Consider the following 20,499-nt stretch of genomic DNA (forward strand, 5'->3'; position numbering starts at 1 on the left):
CTCTGGAGGAGATGGATGGGTGTCATTTTGAGTCAGGACCCTTCTTCAGACTAATGGCAAATCTTCTTCAGACTGAGGACAAATGGGACTTAGTTGGGGCATCTTGGTTGACATGTGGCGAAGGTCCTGTTTCCGTGCTCTATGACGCTACAAGATGTAAACAGGCCCTTCGAGCCAACTGAGTCCACTGAAACCATCAATCACCCAATCACACTTTGAGCCTTGGCCTCTGTAAATTGCCTCTAATGTGTAGGAAATGGATGAGAAAGTGGCGATAACATAGAACTGGTGTTATAGAGTGGTCGATGGTCAGTGTGGACTTGGTGGGCTATAGGGCCTGTTTCCATTCTGTAGCTCTGAACTAAACTATGAGTAGGTATCACAAAACAAACTTGTTCTACATAATCCCACTTTCGCACCTTCTCCCTACACACTAGGGGCAAGTTACAGAGGGGGGCCAATTAACCAACAAATCCACACGTCTTTGGGATGTGGGAGGAAACCTGGAATTCCCGGAGGAAACTCACTCAGGTGCTGTCTGTGTGGAATTTGCACGTTCTCCCTGGGTGCACCGGAGAGAGCGTGCAAACTCCACATTGGCAGCGCCTGAGATCAGGATTGAACCCGGGTCTCTAGTGCCGTGAGGCAGCAGCTCTACCCCTTTGCATCGCTGTGCCACGTTGGGTTCTCCGCTCGTGTCTTCAGCTGAATGGGTAGCATGCAGAGACCAAAGGTCATGGCTCAAATTTCACCCATAGTCTATGAGCTAACAGCATGGCTGAACTGTGCTCTTGATGTGAAATATTAGTTTAGTTTACTTTAGTTTATTGTCACGTGTACTGCGGTACAGTGAAAAGCTTTTGTTGTGTGCTAACCAGTCGGCGGCAAGACTATAGATGGTTACAATCCAGCCATCCATATGATAAAGGGAATAACGTTTAGTGCAAAATAAAGTCCAGTAAAATCCAATTAAAGATAGTTCGAGGGTCACCAATGAGGTAGATGGTAGGTCAGGACCACTCTCTAGTTGATGAGAGGATGGTTCAGTTGCCTGATAATGCCCCTGAATCTGGAGGTGTGCGTTTTCAAACTTCTGTACCTCTTGCCTGATGAGAGAGGGGAGAAGAGGGAATGACCGCGGTGAGACTGGTCCTCATGTATTTCACCTGCATGAGCGCGAAATGTAAATTGTTTCAATGGAAGGGAGGTTGAAATGTGCGATGGTCTGGGCTGCATTTTCAACTTTTAATGCTCACATTGGGAGTGCTCTGTTCTCTCCAGTGTTCGCATATCCATCATAAACACCAGTGCAGAAATATTATATGACTGCGGTTTGCAGTGCAGAGAGTGGCTGCCACATTTCCTTTCTGGCCACACTTTCAAAAGCACTTCACCGTCGCTGAAGTGCTGTGCAGCACAGAGAAAAGCATTACATAAATTCACCACTGATTTTTCTCATTATGTTCTCAGGAGTCCAAAGTGCTGTGGAACTGGTGGAGTGATTTGTGAAACCTACTCCTGATTTAGTTTAGAGATCCAACATGGAAACCAGCTCTTCAGTCCACTGAGTCCGCTGGCCATTAGTAGGTCAGCACAGTCTATTCCTCCTCAAATGGAGCCATGGAGGTTGACCCAAATAGACAGAGACCCGAGTTGGAAAGGTGTCACCCACTCCTCCCTCTCTCTCTCTTTCTTAGACACACACACACACACAAACACACACACGCATATGTACATGCACACACACACACACACACACATATATGTACACACACTCTCATATACACACATACAAACACATCTCCACTATTACAAAGCTTCATCAGGGCAGCTGACAGAATTCATGCCTCACAGCTCCAGAGACCCCGGGTTTGATCCTGCCCTTGGGTGCTGTCCGTGTGGAGTTTGCACCTTCTCCCCGCGACTGTGTGGGTTTCCTCCAGGTGCTCCACATCCCAAAGAGGTGCGGATTTGTAGATTAATTGGCCGTTGCAAATTGCCCCTAGTGTGTAGAGAGTGCATGCAAATCTGGGATAACGTTGAACTAGTGTACGGGTGATCGTTGGTTGGCACAGACTTGGTGGGCCGAAGGGCCTGATTCCATGCTGTATCTCTAAACTATACTAAACCTAAACTCAGATGTGAGCCCAGAAATTTACAGAGAGCATTGCATATGTGCAACGTTTGTTGGTTTATGTTTTTAAAAAACTTATGTAATGCATCCATTAAATATAATGACGGGCACAAGGCAGGAATGTACTGTTTGTCTATTCATATGTATCGTCGTGCTAGCGTGTATAGGCACTTCCCTAATGATATTTTGGTTTATTTTCTGCCAGACGTTTTAATGAGCCTTAACAGGACCGGGAATTCCTTAGATCTAATTCCCACCAGCTGATTCAGTCATGTGACTTTTTGAACCCAAGGGGAAGGGATTGAAACAAGGCAAGTTAAACATGTTGAAAAAGCACATGACCCAACACCAGAGGAAGAGCAATGAGTAACAGGGTTTGGGGAAAAATATCGTAGAACATTAAACAGTACAGACCAGGAACAAGGCCCTTCGGCCCACAATGTCCATACTGAATATGATTGAGATTTTAGATTTTAGAGATACAGCACGGAAATTGGCCCTTCGGCCCACCGAGTCCGGACCGACCAGCGATCAGCCCATACACTAGCACTATCCTACACACTAGGGACAATTTACAATTTTGCCGAAGGCAATTAACCTACAAACCCGTAAATCTTTGGAGTGTGGGAAGAAACCGGAGCATCCAGGGAAAACCCACGCGTACAAACTCCTTACAGACAGCAGCCGTAGCCAGGATCGAACCCAGGTCGCTGGCGCTGTAAGGCAGCAGCTCTACCGCTGCGCCGCTGTGTTGCCCGTGATGCCAAGTTAAATTAATCTCCTCCGTTTGCACGTGATCCATATCCCTCCATTCCCTGCATATCCATGTGCTTATGTAACAGCCTCTATCATATCTGCCTCCACCACCATCCCTGGAAGTGCGTTCCAGGCACTCATCGCCGTCTGTGTAAGAAAGGTTGCCCCGCACAACTCCTTTAAACATTGCCCCACTCACCTTAAAGCTATGCCCTCTGGCATCTAGTCAACAAAATAGAGAGAGTACAGAGGAGATTTACTAGAATGTTGCCTGGGTTTCAGCAACTAAGTTACAGAGAACGGTTAAACAAGTTAGGGCTTTATTCTTTGGAGCGCAGAAGGTTAAGGGGGGACTTGATAGAGGTTTTTAAAATGATGAGAGGGATAGACAGAGTTGACGTGGAAAAGCTTTTCCCACTGAGAGTAGGGAAGATTCAAACAAGGGGACATGACTTGAGAATTAAGGGACTGAAGTTTAGGGGTAACATGAGGGGGAACTTCTTTACTCAGAGAGTGGTAGCTGTGTGGAATGAGCTTCCAGTGAAGGTGGTGGAGGCAGGTTCGTTTTTATCATTTAAAAATAAATTGGATAGTTATATGGATGGGAAAGGAATGGAGGGTTATGGTCTGCGCGCAGGTATATGGGACTAGGGGAGATTATGTGTTCGGCACGGACTAGAAGGGCCGAGATGGCCTGTTTCCGTGCTGTAATTGTTATATGGTTATATGGTTATTTGACATTTCCTCCCAGGGATAAAGGTTATGAAGAAGGCTCTCGACCCGAAACGTGACCCATTCCTTCTCACCAGAGATGCTGCCTGTCCCGCTGAGTTACTCCAGCGTTTTTGTGTCTATCTAAAGGTTCTGACTGTCTACCCTATCTAAGCCTCTCAGAATTTCTATCGAGTCGCCCCTCAACTTCCGACATTCCAGAGAGTACTCAAAAGCGAACATGATGTATTGGGTGAAACGTTGGAGGGTTTCAGAGAGGAGGGATCAGAAAATAAAGAAATAAAGTAGCCCTGATAGACTAAATGTAGAAACAAGAAACAGCAGATGCAGGTTTATACCAAAGATAGACACAAAGTGTTGGAGTAACTCAGCGGGTCAGGCAGCATCTCTAGAGAAAAACGATGGGTGGCGTTTTGGGTCCATCTTTCAGAAGGGTCCCGACCTACAACGTCACCCATCTTTATTCTCCAGAGATGCTGCCTGACCTGCTGAGTAACTCCAGCACTTTGTGTAACTCCAGCACTTTGTGTAACTCCAGCACTTTGTGTAACTCCAGCACTTTATCTTTGTGATAGATCGGAGTTGGCCGCCCATTTTGGCTACTTGTACAACCACTCCCTCAAGAGATTAAACTAACGAGATAATGGATCCTTTTCAGAGACAATATCTGAAATTGGGATGATATTTATGGACATTCGTCTTTTAGTCTGGTCACTGAGTTCACCAAATTAATAGACCACTCATCATTTGAAAGGCTTCAATTAGTCTGGACTTCAGAAAGCGATGCTTGGTATTAGTTGCAATTTTTCCGGAAACTCCACTCCGAATCAATCTCCGCTATTGACCACAGTTGTATTTCGCAGTGTCACAATTAAAAGCTCACAGAGATAAAATGATTACAGGCCATGTATCTGTACACCGTGGATGGCTCGATTGTGCATAGTCTTTCTGCTGACCGGTTAGCACGCAGCAAATGTTTCTCGCTGTACCTCGGTTCACGTGACAATAAATTAAACTAAACGAATTTAAATTAAACTAAACCAAACTATTAGCTATAAGGATAGACAATAACAACTGCAGATGCTGGTTTACAAATAAAAATGATACAAAGTGCTGGAGTAACTCAGCGGGTCAGGCTGTGTCCCTGAAGAACATGGATTGGTGATGATTCGGGTCGGGACACTTAGCTATATGAGGAGGTTGGACAAACGGATTGTTTTCTATGGAACACAGGAGGTTGAGGGGAGACCTGGTAGATGTACATAAAATTATGAGAGGCATAGACAGGGTAGACAGCTTTGTTTCCTGGGTGGAAATGTCAAAGACTAGAGGGCATACCTTGATGGTGAGATGGGCAAGGTTTAAAGGAGATGGGTGGAGCAAGTTTTTCTTACATTGAGTGCCTGTAATGTAAGGTCAAGGGTGGTGCAATAGTGGCATTGAGGATGGTTTTAGATAGGCACGTGGAAAGCCGGGGCATGGAGGGATATGGATCATGTGCATGCGGAGGAGATCAGTTTAACTTGGCATTATGATCGGCAAGGACATTGTGAGCCTGTGCTGTAATTTTCTATATTCTCAGTCTATCTGCAGAGGCAGAATCATCAGAAATCCCCTATAATTGAGCTCATTAGTGAGACTGTGATCAACAAAGGCTGTTTACCCTATATAGAGGAAGCAGAACTCACATGCTGATCCAGAGCCTGTGTTCAGAACAGATTCCCAAATGTAATAGTGAACAGCTTGCATCAGTAGGTACACCTGCTGAGCCCAACTGCGGGATATTTTATGACTGTTACTGCAGAAGCCGAGAGAATTACCAGGAATTGCGGAGAGCGAGGTGGGCCGATGCGAGGGAGGGGGTTGTTGAGAGTGCGGTGGACTGTCGAGAGCCAGGTGGGCCCCTGGGGGCGAGGAGGACTGTAGAAACTGAGGTGGACTATTGAGGGCGAGGAGGGTCGCCTAGAGTGAGGAGAGCTGTAGAGTGAGGAGGATTGTAGCGAGAAAGAGAAGTGTTGTTGAGAATGAGGAGGGACGTAGAGTGAGGTGCGAGCCGAGAATGATCGGGGACCTGTCAGAGGGCCACTGAGAATGAAGGGGGGGGGGGGGGGGGCTCCTGTTGCCATGTGCGGCGGCAGACGGAAGATGGGACCGTTTGTGGATGTTTGTAACTTTGTTGGCACCAGAAACTTTGGCGACTTGTGTACTGCCTCGGTGAGGTTTGCTACAGGATTTTATGGGTTATAGGTAAAACCAGGCATTTCACTGTACCAAGGTGCATGTGACACAGGTGATGTTGGGGGAGACCAGAACCAGGGGCCACAGTTTAAGAATAAGGAGTAAGCCATTTAGAACGGAGACGAGGAAACACTTTTTCTCACAGAGAGTGGTGAGTCTGTGGAATTCTCTGCCTCAGAGGGCGATGGAGGCCGGTTCTCTGGATGCTTTCAAGAGAGAGCTAGATGGGGCTCTTAAAAATAGCGGAGTCAGGGGATATGGGGAGAAGGCAGGAACGGGGTACTGATTGGGGATGATCAGCCATGATCACATTGAATGGCGGTGCTGGCTCGAAGGGCTGAATGGCCTACTCTTGCACCGATTGTCTATTGACAATAAAGTATCATGAAATCATCATTGAATGCAACCAAGAACCAAGAAACTGTGGCACCTTACACAGGTATCAGTCTGTTACAGGTTTCTTCATCATATGGTGAATAACTCCAAGCTCCTCAATACAATGTTCACTTATTGTTGTATAAATCTAGTCCCAATGCATCTCCTCTAACCTTATCCACTGTATCCGGTGTTCCCGATGTGGGCTCTTTGACAGTGAGGCTAAACTAATATCCTCTGCCTGCACATGAGCCACAACCCTCCATTCCCTGTCTATGCATCTTAGCAAGGACTCCTTTTTTTAGGCATAGAGCACGGAAACAGGCCCTTCGGCCCACTGAGCTCACACCGACAATCGATCACCCCGTAAACTAGCACTATCTTACACACTAGGTACAATTTACTATTTTTTTTTAACAAAGCCAAATAAGCCACAAATTTGTACATATTTGGATTGTGGCAGGGAATCCGGAGCACCTGGAGAAAACCCACGTGGTCACAGGGAGAACGTACAAACTCCATACAGACAGCACCTATAGTCAGGATTGAACCTGGGTCTCTCGTTCTGTAAGGCAGCATCTCTACTGCTGCACCACTGTGCCGCCCGTGTCGTTTCTCTGAACTAGGCGTCCGATTCTCCGAACGTTTGCGCTCGCTCTGCCAAGGCATGCTGTATCTCCCTGTTGCTAAACATTTTAACTTCCCTTCGCATTCCCATTCTAATCTTTCTGCCCTAGGCCTCCTCCCTTACCAGAGTGGGGACTAGAAAGAAGATGATTGAAAACTTAGCATCGTGCTAATGGAAGTGTACACCAAACCTTGAGTGTGGGCATCCCTACAAGCTTTCCTTCATTTATCAAATCTTTTCCCGACAGATTAACATTACATTCTTTGTTCAAGAATAATAACCAATGTAAAAATGAGAATCACCTACCTCTTTGTATGCTCCTGTGCACTCATAGTAATCCCGGGAAGGCATACCAAGGCCAGGCTGATCGATCTATGAATTCATCAAAAATTAAAGTGGTATTAATAGATTGTCGGTTCCAGCTTTCTTTAATTCTCTAATCTATGAGACCAGTCATATGAGCAGAATTAGGGCATTTCAGCCCATCGAGTCTGCTCCGTCTTTCAATGATGGCTGAAATATTTTTCCCTCTTAACCCCAAACTCATGCCTTCTCCCTGTAACCTTTGACACCCTTACTAATCAAGAACCTATCAACTTCCAATGAACAAATAACCAATGATTTGGCCTCCATAGCCGCCTGTGGCTCAGATTCGAGACTCTCCTTTCCACGTCCACTATTTCTAAGCTTTTCATGATCTGGTCGTTTTCAATGAGATCCCCCCCCTCAATCTTCTAAACGACAGCGAGTACAGGCCCAGAGCCTTCAAACGCTCCTCATACGTTAACCTATCATCCTTGGGATCTGACACCCTTTTGTCTCCTTTTCACCTCTAGCCTTTGTCACTTACTCCACTCTTTTGCCAATTAACCTATATCTACCTATCACTTGCCAGGCTTTGTCCTGCCCCACCTCTCATTAACAGCTTTCTCGCTCGTGCTACAATAAGTCTGAAGACAGCTCCCGACCCAAAACGTCATCTGTCCATTCCCTCCACAGATGTCACCTGACCCACTGAGTTCCTGCAATGCTTTATGTTTTGATTAAGATTCCAGCATCTGTAGTTCCCTGTGTCTCCCTAGTAATGATTCTGCCTCCCTTAGATTTACATTGGATATCTATTCCCATTATATTCTTCTCCCACACCATCCTCTATTGCCACTGCACTGATTATAATCAAAGGTCTTAATCCTCCCTGACCTGTCATCATTAGCTCAGAATATACTTTTGAAATTGTTCTACTCCAAACAGAAACAATATTTTACAGCTTCCCTTCCATTGACTCCATCTACACTTCACCTCGATAAGGACACGAGCATTATCTGGACCAGTCACACCTCGGTCACTCACTCTGCCTCCCTCTCCCATCAGTTTAGTTTAATTTAGTTTAGTTTAGTTTAGATATACAGCGTGGAAATAGGCCCTTTGGCCCACCGAGTCCATGCCGGCCAGCAATCACTAGTGCACTAGTTCAATCCGACACACAAGGGACAATTTACAGAAACCAATTAACCTACAAACCCGCGCCTCTTTTGAATGTGGGAGGAAACCGGAGAAAACACATACGGCCATAGGGAGAACGTGCAAACTCCGCACAGATAGGACCCATAATCAGGGTTAAACCCGGGTCTCTGGCATTATCAGACAAGAGGTACAGAAGTTTGAAAACGCACACCTCCAGATTCAGGGACAGTTTCGTCCCAGCTGATATCACACAACTGAACGTCCTCTCACCAGCTAGAGTGCGGTCCTGACCTCCCATCTACCTCACTGGAGACCTTTGAACTAACATTAATTGGACTTCAAAATAATATCTTCGCACTAAATGTTGTCCCCTTTATCCATTATCTGTGCACAGTTAACGGCTTGATTGTAATCATGTATTATCTTTTCTTGGACTGGATAGCACGCAAACAAAAAACCTTTGCACCTCGGTACACGTGATAATAATAACTAAACTAAACAAACTAGCCAAATGAACAAAAATTATTTCAATAATGGTACGCACGTGGATGATGTGAACATTTGAGTTTTTGTCATCAGTTCCAACATAAAAGTCGATGAGGACATGTCTTCCATATCTGGCATTCATTGTTGATAGGACCGCCTCAAGCGACCAGTTCTTACCTGGGAGAAAGAAAACAGAGTTTATAATCTTCCGAAACATTTTCACCTTCAGTAACACTCATATATTTTCTCTCCCTCCAAAAGACAGCAGTGAGCAGGATTATAGGAAGTCACCACTCCTTCTCCGAATGCAAGCAAGCACTTTTGGACATCAAAGCCAGAAACTCATCTCATAAGATGCCGTTGACTTAGAGGAGAGGAGCATGTGTTGGCCAATGTGGAACCTTTTGATGCATGAGCAGGTCATAGAGTATCATAGAGTCATACAGCAATGAAACAGGCCCTTCGGCCCAACTTGCCCACGTTGACCAAGATGCCCCACTCACACTAGTCCCTCCTGCTTACATTTGGCCCTATCTCTCCAATCCATGTATCGGTCCAAATGTCTTTTAAATGTTGTTATTGGTCCTTTGGCCCACCGAGTCCATGTTGACCATCGATCACCCATTTTATGTTATATGTTAACATAATTATCATACAACTATGATATTGTACTTTTCTATGTTAAAACTCTTTTTGCATCCGCTCCCTGCACATTTAGGGCAATTCGCAGAAGCTAATTAACCTGCTCGTCTTTGGGATGTGGGAGGAAACCGGAGCACCCGAAAGAAACCCACGCAGTCACAGGGAGAATTTGCAAACTCCACACAGAAAGCAGCCAAGGTCAGGATTGAACCTGGGTCTCTTGTGCTGTAAGCTAGTGGCTCTACCCGCTCTTGTAAAATACATTTGGAATTCTTGAATAGTAAGAGTGTCAAAGGTTATGGGGAGAAGGCAGGAGAATTGGGATGTGATGGAAAAATAAATCAGCCTTGATTGAATAGCCGAGTGGATCCTGATGGGCTGAATGGTCCAATTCTGCTCCTAGGTTTTCTCAGCTTACGTTCTGACAGTGTGCGACGTAGATTGAGGAAAAGTAGAAACAAAGAATTGCAGATCATGATTAATACATAAAAGTACACAAAATGCTGGAGTAACTCGCACGTCAGGCAGTATCTCTGGAGAACACGGATAGTGACATTTCGGGTCTGATGAAAGGTATCAACATGAAACGTCACCCATTCTTTTTCTCCAGAGATGTTCTCTGAGACCACTGAGTCTTTCTGCTGACTGGATATCATGCAACAGGTAAAGCTTTTCACTGTACCTTGGTACACGTGACAATAAATTAAACATTCTCCTGCCTTCTACCCGTAACCTTGTGACACCCTTACCAATCAAGAACCATAAATCTCCCTTTTTAAAGTATTCAATGACTTTACTTAGAGATATAGCACGGAAACAAGCTCTTCGGCCTGCCGAGTCCACGCATACCAGCGATCACCCCGTAGACTAACACTATCCTACACACTAGGGACAATTTATTATTTTACCCAAGACAATTAACCTACAAACCTGTACATCTTTGGGGTATGGGAGGAAACTGGAGCCCCCCGGAGAAAAGCATGTGGTCACAGGAGGAATGTACAAACTCTGTACAGTTTGTAGTCCACCCTTAGTCAAGATCGAACCCTTGTCTGTGGTGCTGTGAAGTAGCCGCTCTACCACTGCGCCATTGTGCTGAACTATTGTGCTACTGTGCTGCCCATCTGTGGCAATGAATTCCACAGATCCGCCACCCTCTGGCTAAAGAAATTCCTCCTCATCCTCATTCTGAAGGTACGTTCTATGTACTAAACCGGCAGCTTTGATTGGACATTAAACTGTGCTATGTGGAGCTGTGTTTAGATCTTACCATAAGTATTGTCCCAGTCATCTGTTACAACGGGCCACTCGGACAGTTCCTTCAGCATGGCGATCAACGGCTTCCCGCCTTTCATTTCAATGGCCGCTGAGGTAAACACAGGGAGAGATGTTAGCGCGAGTCAAGGCTACGGTGGGAACAAGCTGGAGTAATGGCAGGACCGTCACTTACTTTGATTCGTGCATGACTTGTACAACGTCTTTGCTTTCCGAATCGCCACAGAACCATCATCGCCAGGCTTCTCCAGTACATCTAGCAGCAGCAGGAAAACATGCCATCAGTGGGGGTGAATGGACTCGGGAACATTCGTGGAAGAATTAGCCACCAAAGAAGTAAAGCAGCGCATCCAAAGCTCAAAGAAAGTTTAGAAGGATGAGAGGAGACCTCATTGAAACTTACCAAACAGTGAAAGGCCTGGGTATAGTGAATATGTAGAGGTTGTTTCCACTAGTGGGAGAGTCTAGGACCAGAGGGCATAGCCTCAGAATAAAAGGACGTCCCTTTAGAAAGGACATGTGGAGGAATTTCCTTCGTCAGAGGGTGGTGAATCTGCGGATTTAATTGCCGCCGATGACGGTGGAGGCAAAGTCAATGGTTATATTTTAGGCGGAGATTGACAGATTCTAGATTAGTAAGGGTGTCAGGGATTATGGGGAAAAAGGCAGGAGAATGGGGTTGAAATGGAAAGATAGATCAACCATCATTGAATGACGGAGTAGACTTGATGGGCCGAATGGCCGAAGTCTGCGGCAATGGGATTCACCACTTTCTGACTCTTCTCCAAAGCCAGGGTTTCCATAGATTCAACCCCGCAGAGCTACAGAGGATAGAAAAGGATGTAGTGCCAATGTGGCGTTCCCGTGGCAACAAGGCAACCCGTGGTTAATATGGTAACGTGACTGTTATTGGACCAGAATATCAAATATTGTCTGCATATATTTGCAACTTAACCTGAAGACTCATTGTTTTATACTTCCACAATAACAATCGGAGGTGATCGGTGGGCAATGAGGAGCTTGCATTCGCAAGAAGGGAGATGTGTGGTATTAATTAGCCATTTGAAAAATGTTGGAATGCAGAACACAAGACAAAGTGCAGACACCCATTGTCTCCTTTACACCTCTGGTGTTTGTCACTTACTCCACAAATCTGCCAATCACCCCCCTCCACACTTGAATTCCACCTATGACTAGTCACCTCTCACCTGTATCCACCTATCACTGATCACCCCCTCACCTGCATCCACCTATCACTGATCACCCCCTCACCTGTATCCACCTATCACTAATCACCCTCTCACCTGGATGACCCACACCCACCCCTTTTCCACCTCTCTCTCCTCTTCCAGTCTGAAGAATGATCCCGACTCGAAATGTTGCCTGTCTGTCTCCTCCACAGATTCAGCCTGACCTGCTGAGTTCCTCCAGCACTTTGTGTTTTACTCATGATTCCAGCATCTGCAGTTTTTTATGTCTCCGTTGTCATGTCCCACCAGCATGCCAAACGTGGTGGCTTGAGGCGTACGACCTTGAGGGGCTGGTCCTACTTCCGACCACGGAGCTGTCTGGAGTTGTGCGGGGCTGGTCCCGACATCATACTCACCAATCAGCTGGGCAGGAGGCGGGCCGAATGAATTTGGACGTCGCACGGTGTCGGGTGGTTACGTCATCACTCCATGTCACTTGATTCCTTTAGCCCTGAGGGCTAAATCTAACTCCATCTTGAAAACACCCAGTGAATTAGCCTCCACTGCCTGTGGCAAAGAATTCCACAGATTCACAACTCTCTGGGTGAAAACCACAGATTCATACCTCTCTGGGGCGGGCTGGAGTTCCAGGGCCCCGGCCGCAGGGGGCCTTAACTACTTCTTCCCACAGCTCATTCCATACATCCACTCAGATTCCTATTAACTCTTTCCCCTCTTGCCTTAAACTCGTGTCCTCTGATCTCGTCAAAACACTAAGTGCTGGTGGAACTCAAAGGGTCAATATGCATCTGTGGAAGGAATGGATAGTCGAGGTTTTGGGTTGGGATCTGCCATTTATCACAGGAACCGAGACATTCCAGTTTAGTTTATTATCACGTGTACTGAGGTAGAGTGAAAAGCTTTTGTTGCGTGCTAACCAGTCAGCAGAAAGACAATACATGATTACAATCGAGCCATTTACAGTGTATAGATACATGATAAGGGAATAACATTTAGTACAAGGTAAAGCCAGTAAAGTCCGATCAAGGATAATTCAAGTGTCACCAATAGGGCAGATAGTAGTCCAGGACTGCTCCACAGTTGTGGTAGGATGATTCACTTGCCTGATAACAGTTGGGAAGAAACTGTCCCTGAATCTAGAGGTGTGCGTTTTCACACTTCTATACCTTTTGCCCGAAGAGGGAGTGGCCAAGGTGCGATTCATCCTTGATTATGCTGGGTTCGATCCTGACCACGGGTGCAGTCTGTATGGTGTTTGTACGTTCTTCTCAAGACCTGCGGGGGTTTTCTCCAGGATCTCCGGTTTCCTCCCATTCTCCAAACACGTACTAATTGGCTAATTGGCTTAGTAAAATTGTAAATTGTCCTGAGTGTGTGTAGGATGGTGTTAGTGTGTGGGGATCGCTGGTCGGCGCGGACTCGGTGGACCGAAGGGCCTGTTTCCGCACTGTACCTCTAAACTAAACTCAACTAGTGTATAGGTGATTGATAGTCGGCATGGACTTGGTGGCCGGAAGGGACTGTTTCCACGCTGTATCTCTACCCTAAACTTTCCAAACAGTGAGAGACTGTTGTTCAAGAATAATTGGTCAAATATTTGCAAGTCCACCTATTTAACTTCCAAAGGGGAAGCTTGCCCAGTGTGTCCAAGGGTAGCAGTGGGAAAATTCTGACCCATTATCAGCAACGGCTGCAGTTTCAGCTGCTTCTACATGTTATCTCCACTGTGAAGGGAGCTGTAGCCACAATCCCTTCGGGTTATATTTAGCGTTTGTTTACCGGCTGCTCAGGAACCACTTAGCATGGTAATGGCTGAGAGGAAATAATAATTTACCCAGATGCCTGACTCCTACAAGTGATATTTTAAAATTATTATATATGCAGTTCCTGAGCTCTGAAGATCTGTCCTGGGCCCAGCACAATGATGCAATTACAAAGAATGCAAGGCAAGTTTATCTCAAAAACAACGTTGCTTAAAATAGAGGCAACCACCCCCCACACAAAGCGCTGGAGTAGCTCAGCGGGACAGACAACATCTCTGAAGGACATGGATAGGCAATGTTTCGGGTGGGAGACCGTTCTTCATACTGATTGTAGTAGGGGCATGAAAGAAGTGGGATCGGTACAAACTCTGGCGAGTGACAGGTGGATAAAGATAAGGATCCGATGTCCGATGCATGGGGGCATGCGATGCACAAGTATGGGACGGCACAGCTGGTAGAGCTGCTGCCTCACAGCAGCAGAGACCCAGGTTCAATCCTGGCCTCGGGTGCTGCCTGTGAGTGGAGTTGGCACGTTCTCCCTGTGACCGCGTGCTTTTCCGCCGGGTGTTCCGTTTTCCTCCCACATTCCAAAGACGTGCGGGTTTGTAGGTTAATTGGATTCTGCAAATTGTCAGTGGATAACATAGAACTAGTGTGAACAAGTGATCGATGATCGGTGTGGAGTCGAAGGGTCGAAATGCCTGTTTCCATGCTGTATTTCTAAACTAATTAGACTGCCGGGCTTCCTAAATGACAGCGTGGGTTTTTCCTCGGCGCTCCGGTTTCCTCCCACACTCCCAAGACGTACAGGTTTGTCAGTGAACTGACTTCAAAATAGTACATTGTCCCAGGGTGTAGGATAGTGCGAGTGTAGGGGCTAATTGCTGGTTAGCGCGAACTTGATGGGCGAAGGGCCTGTTTCCGCACTGTATCTAAAGTCTAAAGGATTTAATCAGCGTTGAAAGGAATTCCCAAACACTATTTTAAGTAGAATTTCAGAGTATTTCAATTTGATATTTTTAGTAAAAAATGTACATTTCAAGTCCAAATCCACCACCTAATGTAAACGTTTGCTCCACATTTGAGGTTAAAAATAAGAGAGGATGAAAGAAAGCCAGTGATTTGTAGTGTTCAAAGCTTCCAGTGACATGTCCAGGAACAGAGGATCTGGAGCCAAGATGTCTGTGGTCTCCTCACTGACGTAGCATGAACAAATGCCATGATTACAGACCAGCTGTGGCTTAATCAGTTCCTCAATGAACACAGTGTATCTTTTGAAGATAGACACAAAATGCTGGGGTAACTCAGCGGGACAGGCAGCATCTCTGGAGAGAAGGAATGGGTGACGTTTCAGGTCACGGCCCTTCTTCAGACTGAAAGTCACGGGAAAGAGAAACAAGAGAAATAGACGATGATGCTGAGAGATATAGATATAGATGAATGAATGATCTGTAAAAAAGTAACAATGAGAATGGAAACAGGTCCTTGTTAGCTGTAGCGAGTTGAGAACGAAAAGCTGATGTGACTTGGGTGAGGGACGGATGGAGAGAGAGGGAAAGCAGGGGTTACTTGAAGTTAGAGAAATCAATATTCATATATTTTCATTCTCACCTCGCTACAGCTAACAATTACCCGTTTCCTTTATCATGGTTACTTTGTGCATATCTTTTATTTATTTCATCTATATCTCTCGACATCTTTGTCTATATCTCTCGTTTCCAATTCCCGTGACTTTCAGTCTGACGAAACGTCACCCATTCCTTCTCTCCAGAGATGCTGCCTGTCCTGCTGAGTTACTCCAGCATTTCTTGTCTTTTTGTTTAAACCAGCATCTGCAGTTCCTTCCCACACAGTGATTCTTTTGTCAGAGCCATGACCAACATTCAGCCTTCAACATACAGGAGTCCACACCTGTATTTTCCACTGTATGTTTCCCTGGGACCTAAGATCCAAGATGGCACCCAAACCAAGTGACTCTTTGTGTACTGGTCACAGAAATATATCTGTAATTATCCATAAGTTCATAAGTTATAGGAGTAGAATTAGGACATTCGGCCCATTGAGTCTACTCTGCCATTCAACCATGACTGATCTTTCCCTCTCAACCCCATTCTCCTGCCTTCTCCCCATAACCCCTGACACCCGTACTAATCAAGAATCTGTCAATCTCCACCTTATAAATGTCCATTGACTTGGCCTCCACAGTTTTCTGTCATGCATCCAATCGCTCCATTCTTTTAAACCTCCACTCCAACAGTTGTATTTGTTTTCTAAACAATATTCCCTTTATCATGTATCTGAACACTGTGCATGGCTCAATTGGATTCATGTATAGTCTTTCACTGATGGGATAGCACGCAACAAAAGCTTTTCAATGTACCTAGGTACATGTGACAATAAACTAGTCTAAGCTGAACAAGCTACCATAAGTTTAGTTTACTTTAGAGATACAGTGTGGAAACAGGTCCTTTGGCCTGCCGAGTCCACGCCAACTGGCGATCACCCCATACACTAGCACTATCCTACACACTGTGGACAATTCTACAAAAGCCAATTAATCTAATTAAAAATGAGTACGTCTTTGCAGTGTGGGAGGAAAAGGGAGCACCCAGAGAAAACCCACGTGGCCATAGGGAGAACATGAAAACGCCGCACAGACAGCACTCGTAGTCAGGATCGAACCTGGCTCTCTGACACACTAATGGCTCTGTCCCACTTACGCGACTGTTTCGGCGACTGCTGGTACCCGTCATAGGTCGATGCAGGTCGCTGAAATTTTTCAACATGTTGAAAATTTAGCGGTAACCAGAAAGATGCTACGACTCCTTGGGCGACTGAGGAGACTACTCACAACCATACAGGCGACATGTCACGGGATGAAGCCTGTATGGTTGTGAGTGGTCACCCAAAGAGTCGTTCCTTGTTCTGGTCGCCGCTGGATTTTCCATATATTGAAACTTTTCAGCGACCTGCAACGACCTATGATGGGTGCCGGCAGTTGCCGAAAAAGGCACGTAAGTGGGACAGGCCCATAAGGCAGCAACTCTACCGCTGCACCACCGAGACAGTGGGAAACTGTGATTCAATGAGTCGGAAAGGACTGTGGCAAATGGGGGCTTGATGAATTGGATGGGCTGGCGTTGGACAAGGTTTACGAGAATGATCCCGGGTTAATGTATGAGGAGTATTTGAAAGCCCTGGGCCTCTACTCACTGGAGATTTTTAGGATGAGGGGGATCTCATAGAAACCTACTAAATAATGATAGGCCTAGACTGTGTGGATGTGACGAGGATGATTCCAGTAGTAGGAGAGTCAAGGACCAGAGGGGACAGCCTCCGAATAAAAGGACGTACCTTTAGAATGGAGATGAGGAGGGATATCTAAAGCCAGTGGGTGGTGAATCTGTGGAATTCATTGCCACAGATGGCAGTGGTGGCCAAGTTATTGGTATTTTTTTAAAGCAAAGTTTGATAAGTTCTTGGTTAGTAAGGGCATCAAAGGTTATGGGGAGAAGGCAGGAGAATGGGGTTGAGAGGGAAAAATAGATCATGGATCATGAATGGTGGAGCAGACACAATGGGCCCAATTTGCGTAATTCTGCTCCTACGTCTTATGGTCTTATGGAAGAGCAACAAGTGTTGTCTGGTGATCTGGATTCGGAACCATTGGGATCGCTTAACATTTGGATCGTGGACTATCAGAGTTGTATTATCACAAATATCAAGCAGGACACATCCCACCCTGCCAACCACCTTTTTACTCTGCTACCCTCTGGGAGGCGATTCAGGACTCTGTAGACTAAAAAAATAGTTTCTACCCATGTGCGATAAAAGAGCTAAATTCCAACAGAGAATGCTGGGGAAGCAAAATGTAATTCCAAGAAATGCCGCCAAATTCTTTTAAATTCTTTTAAATTCTTTTAAAATACCTATTCATTATTTACTAATAAGTGTACATATGTGTTAATGGTTGTCGTGTTTGTATTTTTTTTAAATCGGAGGAGATGTAATGGAATTTCGTTGCACAGTATTGTGCAATGACAATAAACGTATTCATTCATTCATTTATTCATATATAACAGATGTGTTCAATGGCAAGATTATTGGTTTCCCCTTAAATGCATTCACCTTGAGTTGCATTGACCACTTATGACTTAAACCTTTGCAAGCAACTCAATAAAAATTGTGAAATGGTAAAACACAGCAGAAATCTTCCAATGAACCCCTGAGGCCAATAACCTATCATCAGCACTGGAAAACATTAGTGGTGTAGCCGGATTTAATTAAGAACAGAGGCAATACATAAAACCCCACTGTGCAGTAAGTCTTCAGACTTGATAACTGAGCTTTAGGGAAATGACTGCCTAGAATACTGGGGATGGTAAACTTGGAAGCAACGGCAAAAAAGAACAGAGAGAAAGGAATTGTTTCATGAAGATGCTCATTGGTTTAGTTTAGAGATACAGCACGGAAACGCCCTTCAGCCCACCGAGTCCGCGCCGACCATTGATCACCCCGTACATATCCTACACACCAGGGACAATTTACAATTTTTTACTGAAGACAAATTAACCTGCAAACATGTACATCTTGGAGTGTGGGAGGAAACCGGGGCACCCAGAGAAAACCCACACGGTCACAGGGAGAAATTACAAACTCCGTACAGACAGCACCCATATTCATGATTGAACCAGGGTCTCTGGTGCTGTAAGGTAGCAACTCTACTATTTGCCGCCTGATACAGTTTTGGTTTACGTTGATTATTGTCATGTGTTAATTTTAGTTTTGTTTATCATCTTCACGTGGTGTGAGGTACGGTGAAAAGCGTTTTTGTTGCATGCTATCCAGTCAGCAAAAAAAACTAGCTTAGCTTAAAGATTCATCATGGAAAAAGCCCTTCGGTCCACCAAGTCCGCGTCGAACACCCTGTACACTAGTTCTATCCTGCACACTAGGGACAATTTACAAAGGCCAATTAACTTACAAACCTGCACGTCTTTGGATTGTGGGAGGAAACCGGAGTACCTGGAGAAGACCCACGAGGTCACAGGGAGAACATGCAAACTCTGTACAGACAGCATGCATAGTCAGGATCGAACCAGGGTCTTTGGTGGTGTAAGGCAACAACTCTACCGCTGCGCCACTGTGCCGCCCAATATTGTCAAATGTATCCAGATGCTGTGAAAAGTCTTAGCTTTAGGTTTTAGTTTAGGTTTATTATTGTTACAGTATGTGTTTAGTTTAGTTCAGTTTATTATCATCACATGTACTGATGTACAGTGAAAAGCATTTTTGCTGTGTGCTATCCGGTCAGCGAAAACACTATACATGATTACAATCAAGCTGTCCACAGGGTACAGATACAGGATAAAGGGAATAATGTTATGTGCATGATAAAGTCCAGCAAAGCCAGATTAAAGATAGTGCGAGGGTCTCCAATGAGGTAGGTGGGAGGTCAGGACGGCTCTGTAGTTGGTGATATGATGGTTCAGTTACATGATAACAGCTGGGATGACACTGTCCCTGAATCTGGAGGTGTGTGTTTTCATACCTCTGTACCTTTTGCCTGATGGGAGAGGGGGGAAGAGAGAGTGACCAGGGTGAGACTGGCCCTGACGTATTTCACCTGCATGAGGGGAAAATTACAGTGGCCAATTAACCTACCTACCAGTGCATCTTCAGGCTGTGGGAATAAAGTGGAGACTTGCACGATCATGGAGAGAAGGTACAAACTCTAAACACACAGCATCTAAAGTCCGATTGCCTTTGGTTTACTGCTGTTATTAGTCTCTGCCACTGTGCCAAGGGTTTTCAATGGGATTTGCTGCATGAATCAATATGATTTTCAGGAATGCGTCAAATGGGATTTTCTTCACAGCTTAGAATTCCCCCATGGTTCACTAGACTGTGTCAGTATTTACTCTGGGAATTACCGGAGAATATTTACATTGCAATCTGCATAAAAGCTTCACCATGTACAATTTGGTTTCCTGAACTGGTTAACGAGTGCAAGGGAATCTCTTGGAATGTATTTGTGGCCTCTATCTCCTGGAGTATGTCAGACTTCACAGTGAGATTTCCTGGTGTGTGTGTGAACAGTACTCCTTGGATTCTGGCCATCATTTTTGGTAAAGTCGCCATGAAAACATTGGCGAATAATATGGGATTTTCTGAATCTAGAATGAGTAGGAATTTAGATCAACCTATTCTGGGGTGTAAGTTTACAGCGTAATTTGCAGATTTTGTCAAACATTTGCAGAGGGAATTCCAGTAAAATGTCACGTGGTTAACGCAGGATTTCCTGAACGGTAGGGTGTCCAGAAGTGGGAGATGTGTGTAATCGGAGAGGGAATCCTGGAACTTTTCCCACATTTTCCCTTGGTTCTTCAATACAATACAATACAATACAATTTATTTGTCATTTGAACCCCATTGAGGTTCAAACAAAATGTTGTTTCTGCAGTCATACGCACAAGCAAGAACCAAGACACAACACAATTTACACAAACATCCATCACAGCGGATCTCCTCCTCGCTGTGATGGAAGGCAAAGACTTACCTCTCCCCTGCACTTCCCATTCCCCTCCCGATGTCAGAGTCAAAGTCAAAGCCCCCGGCGGTTGATGGCAATTGTCCCGCGGCCATTTACGCCGCGCCGGGTGATGCAAGGCCACGCTCCGGGTCTTGTTGTTGGAGCCCCCGGCGGGCGCTAGCAAAGTCCCACAGCCATTCCAAGCCACGCCGGGCGATGATGTAAGGCCCCGCTCCAGGTACTCTTCAACCCCGCAACTCGGG

General features: G+C 45.5%; 1 protein-coding gene and 1 long non-coding RNA gene across 4 annotated transcripts in view; one reads left to right on the plus strand and one right to left on the minus strand.

The window, feature by feature from the left end:
- mme (membrane metalloendopeptidase) overlaps nt 1-20,499 on the minus strand; it is a 105,992-nt gene that overhangs the window by 47,704 nt on the left and 37,789 nt on the right. For all 3 annotated transcript variants that reach the window (XM_033031797.1, XM_033031798.1, XM_033031796.1), the window contains exons 5-8: nt 10,906-10,986; nt 10,726-10,821; nt 8,872-8,990; nt 7,170-7,235 (exon numbers count right to left, since the gene is read on the minus strand). In XM_033031797.1, the coding sequence (XP_032887688.1) occupies nt 7,170-7,235; nt 8,872-8,990; nt 10,726-10,821; nt 10,906-10,986 (362 nt within the window). The remainder of the gene's footprint in view (nt 1-7,169; nt 7,236-8,871; nt 8,991-10,725; nt 10,822-10,905; nt 10,987-20,499) is intronic.
- LOC116979880 lies at nt 984-13,115 on the plus strand. The gene is made up of 3 exons (XR_004413796.1): nt 984-998; nt 4,993-4,996; nt 12,997-13,115. It is a non-coding gene; the product is annotated as an uncharacterized LOC116979880 (long non-coding RNA).

Source organism: Amblyraja radiata, chromosome 13, assembly GCF_010909765.2.
Source record: "Amblyraja radiata isolate CabotCenter1 chromosome 13, sAmbRad1.1.pri, whole genome shotgun sequence".
Taxonomy (NCBI): Eukaryota; Metazoa; Chordata; class Chondrichthyes; order Rajiformes; family Rajidae; genus Amblyraja; species Amblyraja radiata.